The 20,067-nt window shown below is 39.5% G+C and overlaps 1 protein-coding gene across 5 annotated transcripts in view; it reads left to right on the top strand.

The window, feature by feature from the left end:
• The window catches only part of CRPPA (CDP-L-ribitol pyrophosphorylase A), a 201,659-nt gene that overhangs the window by 65,560 nt on the left and 116,032 nt on the right, over window positions 1-20,067 (top strand). For all 5 annotated transcript variants that reach the window (XM_073333802.1, XM_073333800.1, XM_073333801.1 and 2 more), the window contains exon 4: window positions 15,940-16,044. In XM_073333802.1, the coding sequence (XP_073189903.1) occupies window positions 15,940-16,044 (105 nt within the window). The remainder of the gene's footprint in view (window positions 1-15,939; window positions 16,045-20,067) is intronic.

Here is a 20,067-nt window from a genome sequence, read left to right on the forward strand (position 1 = left end):
TCTGTGATCATACGTCCATGGGCAGCTAGGACTTCAGATATGATTGTTTGACAAGAAAACATAGTTTTTCTGTTTCAGGGCTGTAAGGCTCATTCTCTCATATGAAATAGGGTTGCTGATTTATCTTAAAGCATTTTCTGTATTCTGCTTGTTCTGTTTGTGTTTGGGGTTTTCTTGTTTTTGTGTGTGTTTAATGCTACTCACACAGACTTCTCTGTTTGGACTGCCCCATGTTCCGTTCTTTTTCATGGAGAATTTTGAAATTTTTGTTTTTCATTCCAAATCGGAATAAAACCAGATTTTGAACAACCAGAATCCTTCACAAAACAGGCTTTTTTCCATCCAGTTCTTGTCTGATACACACTGACTCCTGCTCAAATATAGCCTATCGGCGGGCTTGATAATAAATCTAACTTTTAGTATGCATTGTTGACACTTTCCTAAGAGATTTTACCGTTGCCTCCCCTGACATGTTTTGCCCACACAGCTTTTCAATCGTCCTGGGCTATTGAGTAATAGGATTTTTCCCGTCCGGAAACCAGTTGAGCTTGCTAATCTGTTTTCAGAAGAACTATATTTTAATCTGACGTTAGTTCAATAATTTTTTAATTTATTCAAAATCTGAAGCAAGATTGGTGGTCTATTGAGTAGCCTTGATTATTTTAGAAAGTTCTGTACTTAGTTAGTTGTTTGGCACAGTAGTAGACCCAGGATATTGTGTGAATCCTGTGATGAAAATTAATTAGGATAAGTTGGGGAATTTTTCAGAGAAGTTGTATGAACCATTTACCAAAAAAAAAAAAAATCATTTTGCTAATGAAATAATTACTCACATTTGATGGTACTCCTCATCTTGTAGGATCCCAAAACACTGTACTAACTCTTTATATTGTGCCAATATTGCTCCCCACTGAAAAGATGCCACATCTTTTATGAAACTTGGCAGCTGCTTAATAGCACACTTCATTTAGGGCAGGATTTGAAGAGGAGTACTGTATTCAAGTTTAGGAAGACATATTATAATTATGCACTTGGAAACTGGCACACTTTTCACAAGTACGGAGGGATCTGTCCTGAGAAGTCACAAGTAGACTGTACCTGCAACAGCATAGTGCCTCTCATAACCATTGTTTTTTTTGTACTAATTCAGAGGGAAGAATGCTAGCCACTGAATCCACACCAATTCATGCAGGAATCCTCCCCTCATACAAATTCTGTTCTGGTTATACTGCTTAGCTTCTGAGATCTGAGATGCTCCCAGAACAATGAGCTTTTCACTTTTTGGTCAGTAGTTCAAATCCATCAATTAATAGATTAATAGATTTTAAGGACAGAAGGGACTATTATGATCATCTATTCTAATCTGTTTTCCTGCATATCACAGGCCATAGAATTTCACCAAATGCTTCCCTAGGTAAATTGTTCCAATGGTGAATTATCTTAACTGTTAAAAAGGTGCACCTTTGTTCTGATTTGAATTTGTCTGGCTTCAGCTTCCAATCATTATGTTATGGTTATGCTTGTTATGCTTTTGATTGCTAAATTAATGAGCCCTCTATTTTCAGAAATCGATTCCCCATTTTGGCACTTGTAGACTGTAATCAATTCACCTCTTAACCTTGTCTTAGATAAACCTAAACCGATTGAGCTTCTTTAGCCTCTCACTGGAAGGCAGGCTTTCAGATCTTGAATCATTCTTGTACCTCTATTCTGAACCTTTTCCAATTTGTCAACAGCCATTTTAAAGACAACATGCCTCTTAAGTCCTTCAGAGATCAGTAGTAGATTGTTTTGAATTCCATTTTTACCAGGGACAACTGATGGGTAACTACTCCTCCTCCTATGTAAGGTAGAAGACCATCTACTAATTATACCCAAATTCACATCTTATGCCAACCAGTTTACATCCTGACTTTCATTATGTCAGTCAGTCTGCCAGCCTCCTCTCAGCCCTATCTGCAGCCACACTGAGCTCCCTGGCTTTTATGGTGCCCACTACCACCCTTTGCTATGTTAGACTGTCCCGGTCACCCAGCATCATGTGGCAGCTCTTTAGCAGCGAAGTCATACCCATTTTTTTTCCTTTCCACAGTACAGCAATGATTTGGACTGGAAAGACACAGAATTGGTATTTCATTGTGGAGGTGTTTATTTGTGGATACTCTGGGTATGCAGGAGTCAGAGGTCTCTCTTTAGCTTTCCAGTAGCCCTCTGGACTTCCACAGAGATAATATTGGTGGATGTGGCGTCTTTAAGCAAGATGGGGATGTGGTGTTTTTCTTTATCTTGATGACTGGTTTGTCTGGACCACTTCCTTTGCAGAGACAGAACAAGAAGCAGCCAGGTTAAGGCTAAGATTTCAGATTGGCTTTTTTGGACAAAAAAGGACAAGAATGTATTCACTCCCCTAGGATACTCTGAGGCACAGCAAAGGATTGTATTCCACTCTCTGAAAAGAATCCTAAAATGAGATCTGTATTTCTGTTATCCAGAGTCTCTCTCAGTTCTTAGAGTGCTCTCCAAGTGTCCTTGGTCTATCACAGTGTTATATTAGGATCTTGTCTCCTGATCCTACTTCAACCTTAAACACTTCCAGCAATTTTTCCTTAGGTCAGGGGTAGATGATGACAATCTGTAAACTCCATATCTTCTCTCACTCCTTAGCTAGTCAGGGAATCTCTTATCTGGTGGCTGGATCAGAGGAAACTTTCAGGGAATTTCCCATTTGGGATCCATACAGTATCTGTATCACGCTAGATGCCAATCTTTCCAAGTGTGGAGTGTCACAGGAAAAATATATAGTCCTGGTGCTGTTGTGATAACTGGGCCTACAAATTTATTCTAATTGTGAGCTCAACTGTATAAAGTACATGAAAGTTTATGAGATGGCACAATAATGTATAATAATTAGGAGGAGGGATTGCTCAGTGGTTTGAGCATTGGCCTGCTAAACCCAGGGTTGTGAGTTCAATCCTTGAGGGGGCCATTTAGGGATCTGGGGCAAAAATTGGGGATTGGTCCTGCTTTGAGCAGGGGGGTTAGACTAGATGACCTCCTGAGGTCCCTTCCAACCCTGATATTCTATGATTCTAATACAAAATGTTAATGGCAAAAAGTATAAAAGGGAGACAGACTGAATTAGTCCACACAAAAATGCCTACTAATATAACTCAAGGATTGTGTTAAAATCATGCTTGGTAAACAAGAGAAGTGTGGAACCAGAAATCAATGAACCAAAATCAGTGTGTCAGAAACTAGGCCTAATTGATAGACAAAATAATGAGGGGATGGACTATTCCATCCACCATTCCCTTTGTGGGTCCTTAAGAAGGTTTTGGGAACTAAAGCTGACTGCTGGCGTGAGCTTTACCATTATGGCTGCCACCCACACTGTCTCTTGGGACACCAGTCATTTGTTATCCTTGACAGATGGCTGTACCAGAGTGGGCCACACAAAGGGACCAAGATGACACTGCAATCTCTACCAGCTCCAGCAGAATCCCAAACACCACTTGGGATGTAAGACTGTCACAAATGCTTTTGTGTGTTCTTTTCCTGACCCACCTTATGTCTTCTCCTTTTTCGTTCTCTCGAATAAGAGTCTGACTTAGTCATCCAAGACTGTATATTTTACAACACTGCTGTAAGTCTGTAACCAGAATAGGGTCCCCAATTTTGGTTGGATGTATTCCTGGAGGTTTCATCACATGACAAATTTTAATAAAAGATAAATCTTTAATTCCTGGAGATTCCAGGACAACCTTGGAGGGCTGGCAACCCTAGACCAGAAAGAGGCAGCTAAAAGCAGCCCTATGCTGGTACGAGTTTGCCAGATCTCAGATTCGATAAAATCATGTTCTATGCCGGTCTTTTTCCAGTGTTCATCCTTGGGTTCATTGAGGGGGCTTTCTCAACTGGATCTTCCGAGTAGCAGTGCAGAGTCGCATGCTCTTCATCCACCAAGTCTTCCAGAACATCCTCCATAGTGCCTACCTCCTTGTCTTGACCCTTATCAGCATCCTGAAGGCTGGTAGGCGTGAGGAGGGGGTTGTGAGCCACTTCAGGCTCTCTACTGGGCCCCCCTTGACTGCACCTTGTCCATCTTGTAGAAGGGGCATGTACAACAAGCTCTCCGGACTGAGTCTTTTGTCCTCCTATATAAGAGCCTCAAGTGTTTGATGTGTTCTTGGCATTGGGCTGGAGTGTGCTGAATGACTGCTTTAGTCTTTGTGAAATTTCCCGTTAGAGCTGTTTTTCTGCTGCTGCGTGTGAAGTCATGGAGAGTGATGTACTCCAACCACACATTGATCAGTACCTGGGTCAGCAAGCCAAGCAGCTGCTCTGAGCAGGATTCATGCAGCTGAAAGCTGTTCTGATGTAGTCAGTGCAGCTTACCAACAAGTGCCGACAAGCTGGCGACAGGCAACAGTTGCCCTGCTGATGTCTAGGAAACTCCCAGAGGATGCAGCCAGCTACTGTCTCATCTCTCTCCTCTCAACCACCAGCAAGCTTATGGAAGGGGCACTGCTCCGCCCTCTGTCTGACATTATCAAAGATATCCTCCCAGTGGAGCAGGAAGGATTTTGCCTGATGAGAAATTGTTGTGACCAAATAGTTTCACTCACCGACCACATTGAGGCAGGATTCCAACATAAATTGAAGACAGGGATTGCCTTTGTTGATTTGTCCTCGGCATGTGATGCTGTCTGGAGAGACGGCCTCGTCCTCAAGATCTCCCACGTCATTCACTACTGGCGAACGATCTGTCTCTTGGTGGTGATGACCAGGGACCGCCACTTTAAGGTACACCTTAATGGCCAGATCAGTAGACCAAGAACTCTTAACTCAGGCACCTCTCAGGGCACTGTCCTGGCCCCAATACTTTTTATTCTATACACCACGTATATACCAGAGACAGAGTTGAAGAAATTTTGTGTATGCTGATGACATTGCCCTAGCTACTCTGCACACAAGTTTCCATATAATCAGCTGCACTCTAACCCAAGATCTTAGCAAAATGGCTGATTATTTCCAATGCTGAAACTTAGGGCTAACCTGAAAAAAATTCATGGTGACCGCTTTCCGTCTGAACAATAAAATGGCTAATACCAAACTTAATGTGCAGTTCTGTGGTGAGAATGTCAACCATGAGGCTAACCCAAAGTATCTCGGCATTACACTTGACCTTTCAACAATACCTCGTAAACATCACGCACGATAAGGTTAGGTCTCGTGTCACTTATAATGAAACATCATGGGGCTCCAGACCATGGATCCTACAAACCGCAACAATAGTCTTGGTACGTTCTACGGCATAAATGATCGAGTACATCATATCTGAGTATCCCCTTCATTCTTTCGCCGGAAGCTTGAAGGACATTCACCAGTTCACTGCTGCAGGAACATGCTAGCTATCAAATCTAGATATAAATTTGTAATCATTGCTACCTACCCAAGCCATATGAAAGAAGTAATACAGCTCATTACTGCCGGTGAAAATGAGGACAGGGATCTTTATGTATTGGGTAAGGGTCAGGAAGAAAAGCATTCAAGGCATTGTGGGAATGGGGGAAGGACTACTGAAACTTGAGACCTGACGCACATCCCTTACCCCTGCCCTCACTAAATGGTGTGTACTTACCTACATCCCTCAGATGTGCTAATTTACTTGTTCTCTGTTGCTTTCAGACGTGCTTCTGGAGTTTAGATGTAGACAACGGGGGTTATGGCACAACCGCATGCATGGACACATGTATAGTTGTTAGTATAGCTGTAACCTCAGTGTAAGACAAGCAACAGAAACACACAGGACACAGAGAAAGAACAAAGAAGGTTCCAGATACAGCCAGAGAAGCCTGAGTAGCCTGACCTTGAGGAAAAAGAAGCTGAGAGAGAGAGAGAGAGCTGTTGGGTAAAGAGAAAGAGGCTTTAAACTGTGAGCAAAGAAACTGTTTCCTGTTGTTTGAGTTTTATTGTGTTGAGGGAAACAAGACTTTGAACAGTCTTTGTAAATAAACAGGACTGTACAAAAGAAATACTTGACTCCATCACCAATCTTTCCTTCAAATGGAAACAACCCATTAGATTCTGAAAATTGGGTACCCATTCCAATCAAAGATGAATAACGGTATAAAGGTCTTAAAGATTCATTTAACTGGAACCTTACCTTTTTGTAAGTTATGGTTTCTGTTTATTTTATTTAGCCATGTATGTCCCAAGAATGAGTAAGTGTAACACCAAATATTACAAGACTCAGCAACACTGTTTCCTTCAGTTTGAGAAGTTTAACTCTGTTATGATGGTATGCGTTTGGGAAGTACTAAAACTGGCTGGCCCAGGAAGTGAATGAAACTGCACAGGCAAGGGAGCAGAGCCGTTTAATTGTTTCCTATTGGCTGAGGAGTTATCCCTCATTCTGCTCTGATGGAATGGAACCACAGAAAATAATTATTCTGTAAGATGTTCTCTTTTGTGCAGCCTGTGTGAAGAACAGGTTGTGACGCTGTATGGAATATGGATGACCATTTATTATAATATTGATACCAATATTGTAGAAATTGCAAAGAATCTTACAAGATATGCCATGTAAGGTATCAGTGGCTAAATATGATTAACATGGTTATATGTATGTATAATCTTTGTATTGTGAGTTATAAATATGTGTGGTATATTTGTATTTCAAACTTGTGTTGTGTATCTCGGTGACACCCTCAGACAGATTAGTATCAGCACTATCCAGCCTGCTTGATGGCCTATCAAAGACCATCAACTAGCAATGAACCCACTGAGAGAAGCCAGGGGTTACATCTATAAATCAGCAGGAGATGTAAGGACATGTTTGTGGACAGGGGACTGCAAATGCTTTACCATGCCCACATACTGTAGGTTTGCGTTTGGGACAAAGGAAGTATAAGCCACATGGCACGAACCTGGGTGGATGCACTGATTTTTTTGAAATTATTAATCTGTTTTTGACACTGAATAACTGTCTTTGGTAATTACTGTCTCTGGCACATCAACAATGGAAACTTGCTCAGTTTGCAAGGGACAAGAACAAAAAACATAACCTAAAGCTTTGCCTGTAGCTAATTGGTTTTGTAGTTAAAATGCAAGATTTATTTGTGTCAGTTCAGAAGGGCCCCGGGGGAATGATTCTGTATGATATGTTTGGTAATTCTGTAGTCAAAAATTAGAGTAAAAATGTACCACAGAACTAGACAGGATAGACAGACACATAAAGAAGCAGCTCTGAAGCAATAATACTTTTAAATATTAACTTATATGTGAAAAACAATAAATATCCTATTTCAAGGACAATGAAACAATAAACTGCTGAGAATTTCTGATACTATAAATGTAATAGACTTACTGTTCTAATTACCCATGAAATGTCATCTCACAGCTGCATTCAAAATCAGTGATAGGGACCAAAAGGGTTAATGGCTATTAACATAAAAATAAGAATAAACTCAAAGCTTTTCTCTCTTGAATTGTTAGAAGAGATACATCAGAAACAACTTTATGGTTTTCAGCAAATAACAATACGCAGAGGAGGAAGATGGTAAGGTGTAACCTGCAGTTGCTGTTGCAGAGAAACTCAGTTTCCTAGTTTTTATGTTAGGGAATCTCAGTAGAGTTAATTTTTTAGGATACAACACTCATTTGTGCTCTGTTTTCAGAAAAATCCAAAGGAAAAAAATGTGCATAAAAAACTTCAGAGTTGGTATATGTAATTTACAAATGAAAATGGTAAGGTCTGGATACTACTCAGCTGATTACATCTTATTTGGACATGTTGTATGTTGGTGTAAATAGTCAGCAACCCTGTGATACTACCATTCCTTGTCTCATCTTGCGAAGCACATCTCACTAGGCTTCTAAAGTAATAGGGTGGATGCCATATAATTGTTGCAAACATGATTTCATTTAACTTGGGTATATGGATTAAACAGGATTTGAAAATTGCTTAACTTTGTGCTAGCAGGGGGACCAGACTTTAAGGTTCCACACTGAAATCTATTGCAAACCATCTGGGAATGAATCACTACAAAACTGTGGATCTGTGTCAAAATACAATAAAGAACATACAAAATTTAGTAAACTTTAGTCTGTACACTGTTGCTGAGCTGTGTATGTATCTTGACATAGAATACAATAAAATACAAATATAGGGTGTGATCATCTTCAAACAATTCTGAAAACCCCAAATATACACATTTTACTTTCTTGATTATCCAAGAGCTCAAAAGCATCTTTAAATAACTGTTTTTTCTTCTTTGTTATTCATGATGTCAAACCCATCTGGTTTCTTTCTGTTGTGGATGTGTTTGACGCCAGAGTTCACAGCTGTGTTTCCACCAACTCAAATCTCTGCTCCAAAATTTAAACTCTGCCAATAATTTCATCGAGCTTGGCATCCATAACTGTTATGGCCAACTGTACTATGTCAGGCATTATGTGAAAAGTTTTGATCAAACTGAACTTATATTATTATCTATCTGGATAGCCTGTCTTTTTGAGGCTCTGGCTATTCAGGGCAAGAAACATGTAGAAATTAGAATAATGGTATTTGGGATGCATGGGTCACTGAAAATTTTGTTTATAAATGTCCTGCTTTTCTGAATCATAGACATTTCATGGTTAGGGCTGAATCTCATTATCTGAATTTCTCAAAGAAGTAGCAAAGCTTCCAAAAGCAGCACATTAAAAACAGACTTAAAAATTCACTTGTATGCAAAATTAATCTGAGCTGTCCTTGAACTATGTTCCTTTCATTTCACTATTTCTCACTTGGCATCAGTGATTCATCTCCATAGACTTGCAAAGGAGTCTATTATAAAAAAAACAAAAAAACCACCCTGTTTTTATGTTTAAACAGTTACAGGTAGTGAACAGAGTGGTAAATATCACGGAGTACAAGTGTTAGTGAAATATGTTTTTAATTATTACTATACTTGTGTCATATTTAATTTCTTGAATTCAGCCATACCCTAAAGATGGTTTATCCCATAGATTAAATTCCCCCCATAATGATGTATAATTAATACACTACTAAAATAAAAATAAAATTTTAATTTTATTTGTAAGCTAGTGATTTCAAAGATCTTCCTTCTGCAAACTCCTTCATCTATTCTAAGACAATAGTAAGGTTTACATCTTTCTGGTCTGTGATTGTATAGAGGAGAGCGAAGGTAAGACAAGATTATGACGATCAACAGATGGCGCAGGCAGTGGTGTTTATAAGGAGGGCTTTGGTATGTTTGACCACTGGGAGGCATTCATGGATAGAGGACTGTTCTCGTCGCGTAGACTGCACTTGAATAAGGAGGGTAATACACGTCTGGGATAGAGGTTGGTACAACTGATTAAAAGAGCCTTAAACTAGGAATTTGGGGGAGACAGTTGGGAGATGCTCATGCAATCTCCATGCCTGATTCAAATATTGAACAGGAGGAAAATCAAGTAAAGAGGATATAGCAATGGAGAAAGGAACAAAAGAGTGTAGGAGAATGGACAACAAGAGGAATGATTGTGCCAATACCACTGGCAGTAACAGGTAGGTGATACTGGCAGTGAAATGATTGTACCTAATTGGGCAAGGAATGTGGTTGAAGCCAAGAAGAAACAACTGAGATGTCTACACCAATGCAAGGAGCCTGGGTAACAAAACAGAAGAACTAGAGCAACTGGTGCAGGAAGTGAAACCAGATATGATAGGGATAAGGGAAACATGGTGGAATAGTAGTTGTGACTGGAGTACGGGTTTTGATGGATATGTGCTGTTCAGGGAAGACAGAAATACAGGTGTAGATGGTGGAGTAGCATTGTATATTAATGACAAAGTAGACTGTAAGGAAATGAGAAGTGATGGAATGGATAAAATGGAATTTATTTGGGTCAAATCACTATGGGGAAGAATGGTTACAGAGGCTCCACTGGGACAGTGCTTGGGATCTGCTACAGAGCTCCAGGATCCTATTTGGATATATAGAGAGAACTTTTTCGTATTTGTAATGAAATAAAGACTACTGGGAATTGTGTGATTATGGGAGACCTTAATTTCCCAGATATAAATTGGAGGGCAAGTGCTACTAATAATGATAGGGCCCAGATATTCCTGGGTATGATGGATTTCTTCACCAAATAGTCACTGGACTAACAAAGTGATTTAGTGTTGGTAAGTAGCAAGGAGCTCATAGAACAACTGGTTATAGAGGGCAACCCTGGATAGAATGATCATGAGTTAATTCAGTTTAAATTAAATGGAAGAATAAACAAAAGTAGGTCTGCAAACAGGGCCCTTGATTTCTAAAGGGCAAACTTAAAAAAAATTAAGGGAATTAGGGAAGAAATCCCTAATGGAAATGGACTGAAGAAATCCAGGATCTGAATATGGAGGAGACTTGGAATTACTTTGTCAAACTTGAAGAAACTATCTGAAGCCTCTATCCCAAGGAAGGGGAAACAATTTGTAGGGAAGGATTACAGAAAAAAATTGGATAAACAAGCAACTCAAACAGGTTATTAAGAGAAAGCAAGAAGCCTACAAGGGATGAATCAGCAAGGAAAGCTATCTCTTGGAGGGCAGAATATGTAGGGATAAAGTGAGAACTGCCAAAAGCCAAGCAGAGTTGGCATTTACAAAGGAAATTAAAACCAATAGTAAAAGGTTATTTAACCAGATAAATAAAAAGAAAACAGGGAAAGAAAAGTGGGACCACTAAGGATTGAAGATGAGGTAGAGATAAAATATAAGCCTGGTATGGCTAATGGGAACAAGGATATGGCCAATAATGAGGTTTTTTTAATGAATCTTTAAAGTCAGAGGTTGTATCCTATGACTGGAGAACTGCAAATATATAGTACCTATATTTAAGAAAGGGAAAAAAAAGTGATCTGGGAAACTACAGGCCTGTTAGCTTGACCTCGATTGTATGCAAAGTCTTAGAACAAATCATGGAAGAGAGAGTAATTAAAGACATAGAGGTGAACAGTAATTGGGATAAAATGCAGCATGACTCTATGAAAGAACACATCAGACCAACCTGATCTCTTTCTTTGAGAAGATTGTCCAGATTAGAAACTCAGTTAATGGAAATTTAGGGTATGGCTACACTTGCAGATGTAGAGTGCTTTGAGTTAAACCAGCCTTTGGAGAGCACAGTAGGGAAAGCGCTGAAATCTGTCCACACTGACAACTTCAAGTGCACTGACGTGGGCACATTTGCGGCACTTGCAGTGGCATTGGGCGCGGTGCATTATGGGCAGCTATCCCAGCATGCAAGTGACTGCAATGTGCTTTTCAAAAGGGGATGGGGTGGGGTGTACTGTGACAGGGAGTGTGTTGTGTGTATGTGGGGGGAGAGAGAGTGGGTTTTTGGGGGGCTGAGAGCATGTCACCATGCTCTCTTGTAAGTTCAGACAGCAGCAGACCCCCTTTCCTCCCCCGCCTCTTTCTCTCTCACACAGCATTCCACACTAATGGTTGCTTTGTCTCGGAGCAGATAAGCAGCTGGCTGTCAGAAATGGAGCTTTCAAAGGGCATTCCTACAGTGATTCAAAAACAATGACAAGAGTGGCCGCTTGACTTAAGGGGATTATGGGACATTTCCGGAGGCCGATCAGAGCGTCGTAATGCAACACCTTGTTCACACTGATGCCCGGGCATTGTAGCCAAGGCACAGCAAACGTTATTCCACTCGCTGAGGTGGAGTACCAGGAGCGCTGTAGCTGCGGAGTCAGAGCGCTCTACGTGCCTTGCCAGTGTGGACGAGTAGGGCGCCCGGGGCTGCTTTAATGTGCTCTAACTCGCAAGTGTAGCCAAGCCCTTAGTAGATCTAATCTACCTGGATTTCAGTAAAGCATTTGATACAGTTCCACATGGGAAATTATTAGTTAAATTGGAGAAGATAGGGATTTAATACAAGAAGTGAAAAGTAAGTAAGGAACTGGTTAAAGGGGAGACTGTGCTGGGTTATACTAAAAGGTGAACTGTCAGACTAGAGGAAGGTTACCAATAGAGTTCCTCAAGGATCAGTCTTGGGACCAGTCTTATTGAATATTTTCATTAATGACCTTGGCACAAAAAGTGGGAGTGTGCAAATAAAATTTGTGGATGACACAAAATTGGGAGGTATTGCTAATAACAAAGCAGGACTGGGATATCATACAAGAAGATTTGGATGACATTGAAAACTGGACTAATAGAAATGGGATGAAATTTATTAGTGCAAAGTGAAAGCTCATGCACTTAGGGACTAGCAACAAGAAAACGGCGAATGAGTCCTAGGATGTATCCGGTGATGTATTTCTGGAAGAGATGGAGAAGTGTTATTACCACTTTCCAAGGAACTGGTGAGACCTAATATGGAATACTGTGTGCAATTCTGGTCTTCCATGTTTACGAAAGATGAACTCAAAATGGAACTGGTGCAGAGAAGGGCTACTAGAATGATCAGAAGAATGGAGAACTTACCATACAAGAGGAGACTTAAGGAGCTTGGCTTGTTTAGCCTAACAAAATGAAAGTTGACAGGAGATATGATTGCTTTCTATAAATACAACAGAAGGATAAACACCAGGGAGGGAGAAGAGTTATTTAAGTTACGGATCAATGTTGGCACAAGAACAAGTAGATATAAACTAGCCATCAATATGTTTAGGCTTGAAATTAGAAGAAGGTTTCTAACCATCAGAGGCGTGAAGTTTTGGAACAGCCTTCCCAAGGGAGTAGTGGGACAAAATCCTAACTTGTTTCAAGATTGAGTTTGATAAGTTTGTGGAGGGGATGGTATGATGAGGTTTCCTACAATGGCATGTGGCCCATCTGTGACTGTTATAGCAAATATCTCCAGTGACCATAGATAGGACAGGATTATAGGACAGGGTGGGCTCTGAGTTACTACAGAGAATTCTTTCCTAAGCGTCTGACTGGTGGGTCTTGCCCACATGCTCAGGGTCTAACTGATTGCCATATATGGGGTTGGAAAGAAATTTTCCTTCATGTCAGATTGGCAGAGATCCTGGGGGTTTTTCACCTGCCTTTGTAACATGGGGCACAAGTCACTTGCTGGTTTGGATTAGAGTAGATGGTGGATTCTCTGTAACGTGAAGTCTTTAAATCAAGATTTGAGGACATCAGTAACTCAGCCAGAATTTATGGACCCACTTCTACAGGAGTGGGTGGATGGGGTTCTGTGACCTGCAATGTGCAGGAAATCAGACTGGATGATCATGATGGTCCCTTCTGTCCTTAAAGTCTGTGAGTCTGTGTTACTAGAAAATAATTTGTGTATACATACCTCTTAAGGAGGGAAAATTTTTAATAATAAATGATTGATTGGCATTGAGACTCACTTGAAATACCACCAATATTACTGGTTTTTTTGAATATTTTGTCCCTAAATCCAAATGTGTGCGTAACTTACAATCCCATATTATATATATCAGAAAGCCTGATTCCATGCTGCAGTATATTTGTTGTGGATGTGATTTAGTTCTTTAGTGTATGGCATATAACAGCTTTGTGTAATGTAAATAAAACTGTGGAACTTTTTTCATTGCTCTTGTTATGATGGTATGAATAGTTTCCTGAAACAAGTTCCCTTTCTTTTTAGGTGTGTTACACCTTAATTCATGCTCCTGTTTTATTTTCTTACCTAAAGCTATTAAAAATGGCTATGGAAATATACTGCTAAAATTCAGCTTTTTAAAAAAAATTGGAGGGATAAAAAGCTTTTCTTGCTGGTTGCAAGATGACTGACTGGAAAACCAATTATTCTTATTCATTTAAGTATTACACTAAGAGGCCATTAGAATTTCATACAGTTCTATTTTCTTTATCTGATATATTCCTTTAGGCATTTCACAGATACCTTGCAAGAGATAAACAGGAACAAAGGGAATCTTATATCAACATTGTTATTTGTCATTTGTTCTACACTGGGAACTTACATTGGCCTAGTTATGTCTCCGAGGGGTGTGAAAAATCTACAGCTGCAGAGACATAGCTATGCTGACTTAACCCGCAGTGTAGACAGTGCTAGGCCTGTGGAAGAGTTCTTTCATAAACCTAGCTATTGCCTCTCAGGGAAGTGGGTTAACTACAGCAATGGGAGAACGCTCCTGTTGCTGTAGTGAATGTCTACAATGAAGCTGCTGCAACTGTACCACTGTAGCATTTTAAATATAGACATACCCTTACACTTAAACTTACTGAGGAAATACAAGACTATTGTGAGTCACATTATAGTATTGTTGCTCCTACCTTCTGTAGTCAGCCTAATAGACTTTAAAGAAACTCACAGCTGACATGTTAGGGTTTGTTGTTGTTTTCTGTTTCCTAAATGGAACAAGAGAGAAAAGGAAGGCGGGGCAGGAATCTAAAATAACTGTATTGGGTTACTTTCTCTGTTGCTCCGTAAAATTTCTCAATTTCATACTCCCTGCTTATATGTCAGGACTGAAGTATATGAGTATAAATAGTTTGGGTTCACCCCCACTCCCTGCCCACTGCTGTGTTAAAGTGTTCTGGTTTGGTTTTCCTCTTCTAAATTGCTGTCTGCTACATTTAATTGTGTAGTCATGCTATATTTTAATTACTCAGAGCTTGGAGGACGAAAACTTTTTCCTATGTATTTTTCCCTGGGCTCTGATGTGAACTCTTATTTTTAAATAATAACTGCAGTTATTCCGGAGCATTTGCAGCTATATCTGAGTGGTACTCTAAGTCAAAATTTAGAACTATTTATGTTAACTATGTGTTCCAAAACTGAACATGATAAACAACTTCTCTGCACTGAGCCTGGCACTTTTGCAGTGCCCACCAAATCCAAGGAAGAAGAATTTAATAGTGAAATTTGTGTATAGGAGACCTGCTAGATTCTAGAGGTTTGGACACTTTGCACTGCCTGAGCAGTACAAACAGAACATAATCTAGGGAATTTCCCCTGCAGTGCTGTCGCCTATGCCATCCTCACCCCTTACATCCCTGTGCTGGGAGATGAAGGGTGCAGAGTTCTAACACAATTCTGAGCTGGTTTGTGGTCCTTTAGGGGGTGTAATGTAGCGTAAGGGCTGTTTCACTTGCATCAGGGCCATTACAGCTTGAGATTCAGGGAGTCATGTACCGCAGTCTATGCTTTGTGATGAGTGTAGCTTGGCTCTGGAAAATCTGTCCCCTAATTTTGCTGTCCTGTCTGAATATTTTTGCCTTTCAAGTCCTCGATAATTAGATGTGCTCAGCTGCTTGAAAGGTGTGAGGGGTGAAGAAGGAGTGTGTTTTGGGAGAGTGCCCTTTCATGCTGATAGGAAAGCAAATGGAATTCCAGCCACTTGTCTTCATCTGAAAACTTGTGGCTATAACATGGAGACTTGTTACTCTAGGGTTCTGTATGTGTGTAAAAATGGGAACAAATAAATGGCAGATGCACAGATCTGTAAGGGATGTGGGAAATCTCATTTAACTCCCTTGGCCTCCATCTCCCACACTTCAAAAGACAAAATGAACAATGTATTTAAATGAAAAAGCCCATTCTTCCATGGCTAGCTACCCAGCTCCACATCCTTATGAAGTTTACTGTTAAACTATTTCCATGATACCCGTTAGAAATTAAGGCCTCATCAGCAGCCTTTCATAACTGTAACTTCTGATCATCAAAGTTCAGTACCTAATGGTGTGGCAAGTCTATCTAGACTCATGAAAGTCCATAAATTACTAGAGTCTGGCATCGTGTGAACAGGGTCGGCTTCCTGGCATAACTGCGCCAAAGCGCCTCAGTCCTAACCTACACAACTGTTAAGGCGCCAGTGCTGTGGATAGAACTCTAAGGACACAAAATGTGGTTAAACGAGACAAAATATTTTGTCATTTAGACCATTAATATGGTAATTACACTCTTAAATATAATAACAAATTTGTTCTTGTTTTAATTGCTACAGTGTACTGATTATGACCTGGATTATGGGACAGAATGTTTGCACTTGGCTCTAAAATACTGTAAAACAAATGCCAAACTTATTGAAGGATCGCCTGATCTCTGGAAGGTAAGAGCAATATTGATTTTCTTTTATTTATTTGTTTAGTAAAAACACCACACCAGCTAAAATATCAGATAATTACAAAATATTAAAACTCCTTAAGATTTACAGTAATTATGCCTTTGTTTTACAAGTTTAAAAATTCTAAAAACTTGGGCATGGTTTATAACAGTTGAGGGGTAATGTATAATAAAGATTGGAGGTATTTAAAGAAGTAATTCTTACCCAATTAAGGGTTGAAGAAAGAAATTATTCCTGTATTTGCAGTTCTTCATGTAGCTTGTCAGTACAGATTCACACTCTTGAGGTCTGCTGGCTTGGAACCCTTTGGAAAGTTCTGAATATTGTGAGGCTTCGTGGAGTTCACCTTAAGCTTTGCAACATTCCATGAGTGGTCATATCAAGAGGTGTGACCCCCACATGCAGCCTTGGGTCTTTTTAATTTCTTGGAATCTTGAGTAGACTCCACAAGAGTGGAGATGGAAGCTGGCGAGTGTGCATTTGTGCCAACAAGGAACTTTGAAGAGTTCCATTTAAGATGGGTTGCTTCTTCCTGCTTACAATATTACAAGTACAGATTCCTATCCTTTGGAAATGGATAAAAGAAACAACTTTCTAAGAAGCTGGTTTTGAGGAGGAAACTTGGGGCCTGATCTACTGCCCATTAAACTCAGTGGAGAGAGTTCAGTTGACTTCAGTGGGTATTGAACAGTTACTGGGACTGCTCTCCTGAAGCAAGCATCAGATTTGGAAACCATATTAAGAGAGCAAAGCTGCATAATGATGTGGATTGAGCTCCAGGTCGCGGCTCTCTATGTTTATTTGGGTATATAGGTGGAATAAAACGGTAGCTATCCCAAACTCTAGGTGTCCTGAAGAGCTATTTAAAATGTAGCAGCCCTATAATATATAGTAGTAACTAATTAAACAGTACAGCAAGATGAGGAAAAAGTATCTCAGCCTCCTTAAATACTGTCCCCCAAAAAAGGTCTTCATCCACAAAAACCCCAATAAAAAGACACTGAAGGTCAACACTTTTGAGCTATTTCACATAAGTGAGAAACAAGTTCCAACGCTATAGGGTCTTTTGGATAACTCTTTGACAGCAACTTCCTTTCTTTCAATCAAAGGGACTCAGTTTTGACTGTCTCAGTCGATCACAACCTTGGCAGTATAGCAAGGGGAGAGAGGTTGTCTCTTAGACAAATATCAGGCCACTTAAGGCTTATAGGTAAATGCAAACTGCTTAAACTCAATCAGAAACCAACAGGCAACCAATGCAGACCACAGAGCACCAATACAATATGTTAACATCAAGGTTCCCTGCTCAAACGTGCATTCTGTCACTTTCTGAATAGAGTTAAGATGCAGTCCCAAGTATACCATTGTAATCTAGTCTTAAAGTCACCAAGAAATAATTGACACAAGCAAGGTACACATGGGAAAGAGAAGCCTTTGCTGCCACAAAGTACCAAAAAAGAAATAGATTTATGAAAATTTAGGAGACCTCAGATTTTTGTTATTTTTTTTTAAATTTTGAACAGGTGCAGTTAGTATTCATAGATAATATGAGCTCACTGGGCTTGGTTCCACATTGAAGGAGCTCAGATACCCTTCTAGGCTCCTTGGTCTTGACTTCATTTTGACTAGGGGAACTTGCCCAAGCACACCATCCATTTATGGTGCCAAAAAGAGAGGTCACTCATAGTACATATTCATAATATGGTCGTCCCTCCCCTTTTATACATATTTTAACCAGCAGTGACAGGGTAAATAATTCTGACCTTCAAATTATTATTATTTGGCATCTATTGAGTTAGTATCTCCTTGAGTTGAAGAGGAGCAAACCATGCCGTTTGGCACTATTATTTTAGTCTCCCCACAATCTCTGGCAGATGTCACTGCTTTGGTGACACATGGGCAGGGAGATTTGATTTAAATCAAATTGATTCAAATCATGATTTAAATCATTAATCAGGAAGCCTCGATTTAATCATGGATTTCTACATAAAAGTGCATTCTTGTTGGTTGTTATCACCTTAGTACATATTCTTCACAATTCAGAGATAGATGTAGGTTTCATTTTTAGAAGGTACACACTATACGTTTTTAAAGTGATTTATTTTGAAAACTTTTCAGATTAGTTTTACAGCTATATCAGAAAATGAATGATTGTTTGGTTATTTCATTTACAAAAGGTAATTGAAGCAGATATTTATGAAGTTATTGGGAGGTGAACTATCTCCAGTTCAACAGGTTAATCATTAATATTTGGAAGATTTTCTTGCCATGCTGTATTAGAAGGAGAACATCACCAGACAGACATTTAAATTGTTTTATTTAACTAAAACAACGTTATGTATTCCGGATTTTTTTTTCTTTAACAGCAAACATATTTTAACAAAATAAGCATATGAATTTTTGAACTTAGTTAAACATTTAAGTTTTATAAAATCAGGTTTGCTTTTGTTAAAATTGTTTTTAACTAAAATACTTAAATGACATTTAAAAAAAACCCAGAAAAATTAAATCGACTATGTCAGCCAGGTCAACATGAGGAACTTAAAATATTGGCTTCTGTAGCTAACTCAGTCGTCTTCACCTTCATTTTCCTGTTTGTTCGTAATCTGGAATGAAAAAACAAGCTTTCCTGCTTTTTCAGGCCCCAAACGATTTCTCAATTTGGAATGATTTAGTCCAAAGGAAGAAAATATTCTTTCTACATCGGCAGAAGAAGCTACTGCTGTTAAAAGTGAGATTATCACTTTAACGGTCTCTGAATCCAAATGCTTAAGTGACTTCCACCAGTTCACTGGGGTGACTTTCTTTAAAACATCAGCAGCAAACGTATATTTCTTGACTGGTTCACCCTTAGCTCTGAAGTTTTATAGTTGGCATTATGGAGGGATGATTGTCCATGTCATAGCCAACTCCTCTTCTTCAGGAGTTAAAGTTTGACCCTGGTAACAAGTATTGAGAATATTTGCAAGAATATGAGCTGGAGATAGTGCTTGTCCCATTCGTTTTTTTAATGCTTGTAATTTAACTCTGTCATTGCATATTTCTCTTTTTAAGATCTCACTCGGTTCCTTGCAAAATTCAACAGCGTCAGCAATAAAACCGCTATTTCCCTGCATTTTGTTCAAGGTGACAGAAATAGGCTTCAGGGTACTCAGCATGTGTTCAATGTTTCTCTTAAGCCCAATGTTGAGAACTTTGGCTGTGACAGCGCCATCTATTTTTTCCACGATTTTGTTCACAAACTGTCATCAGATTAGGCCAGTTCTTGATATAGTGCTCAAACCAGTCCACTACTGAGCTCCATCACATGTCTTGGGGGAGAGTTAGCTTGGTTCCTCCCACTTTGTTCAGAGAGCTGCTGAAAAGTGGTTGTTACGGAAGTATTTTGCAATTTCAACAACATTAGCCTTTATTTCTGGAACACTGAAGTCTTTGGCTAGGAGGTGCATCAAATGAGCATTGCAACTGTATAGTCATTAGTGTGGGACTCTCTTCTAAATAGTTTCTTCTCATCTTGGATACATTTGCAGCATAGTCTGTGACCAAGCTGCATACTAGACATTTGCATTTTTTTCACAGTTTGTACTAGCTTTTAGTGCTACTTCTTGTAAGTATTCTGCTGTGTGTGCATTTCCTGATGTATCAGTTGTTTCTGTAAGGAAGCCATTCCCTTCTTCTGTTGTCACACAAGCACATACAACAGGCTCATTGTGGACATTACTCCACCCATCAAGACTCAGGTTAACAATTTAATGCTCTACAACTTTTGCATACTGTTCAATTTCTCTTTCATACACTTTATCCAGCAATTTGCCTGCGACATCTGCTCTGTTGGGTGGACTGTATCCTGGTCTTAGTGACTGAACCAAGTTAATGAAGTGTGGGTTCTCAGTCATACGGAAGGGAGAGTTTGTTGTATAAAGAAACAGGGCAATTTTTTTGACAATGACCTCTTTTTGTAATTTGCTGGGTTTTATTACAAACTTATCTATGGCTGTTTCTGGATGG

Source organism: Lepidochelys kempii, chromosome 2 (assembly GCF_965140265.1).
Source record: "Lepidochelys kempii isolate rLepKem1 chromosome 2, rLepKem1.hap2, whole genome shotgun sequence".
Classification (NCBI taxonomy): domain Eukaryota; kingdom Metazoa; phylum Chordata; order Testudines; family Cheloniidae; genus Lepidochelys; species Lepidochelys kempii.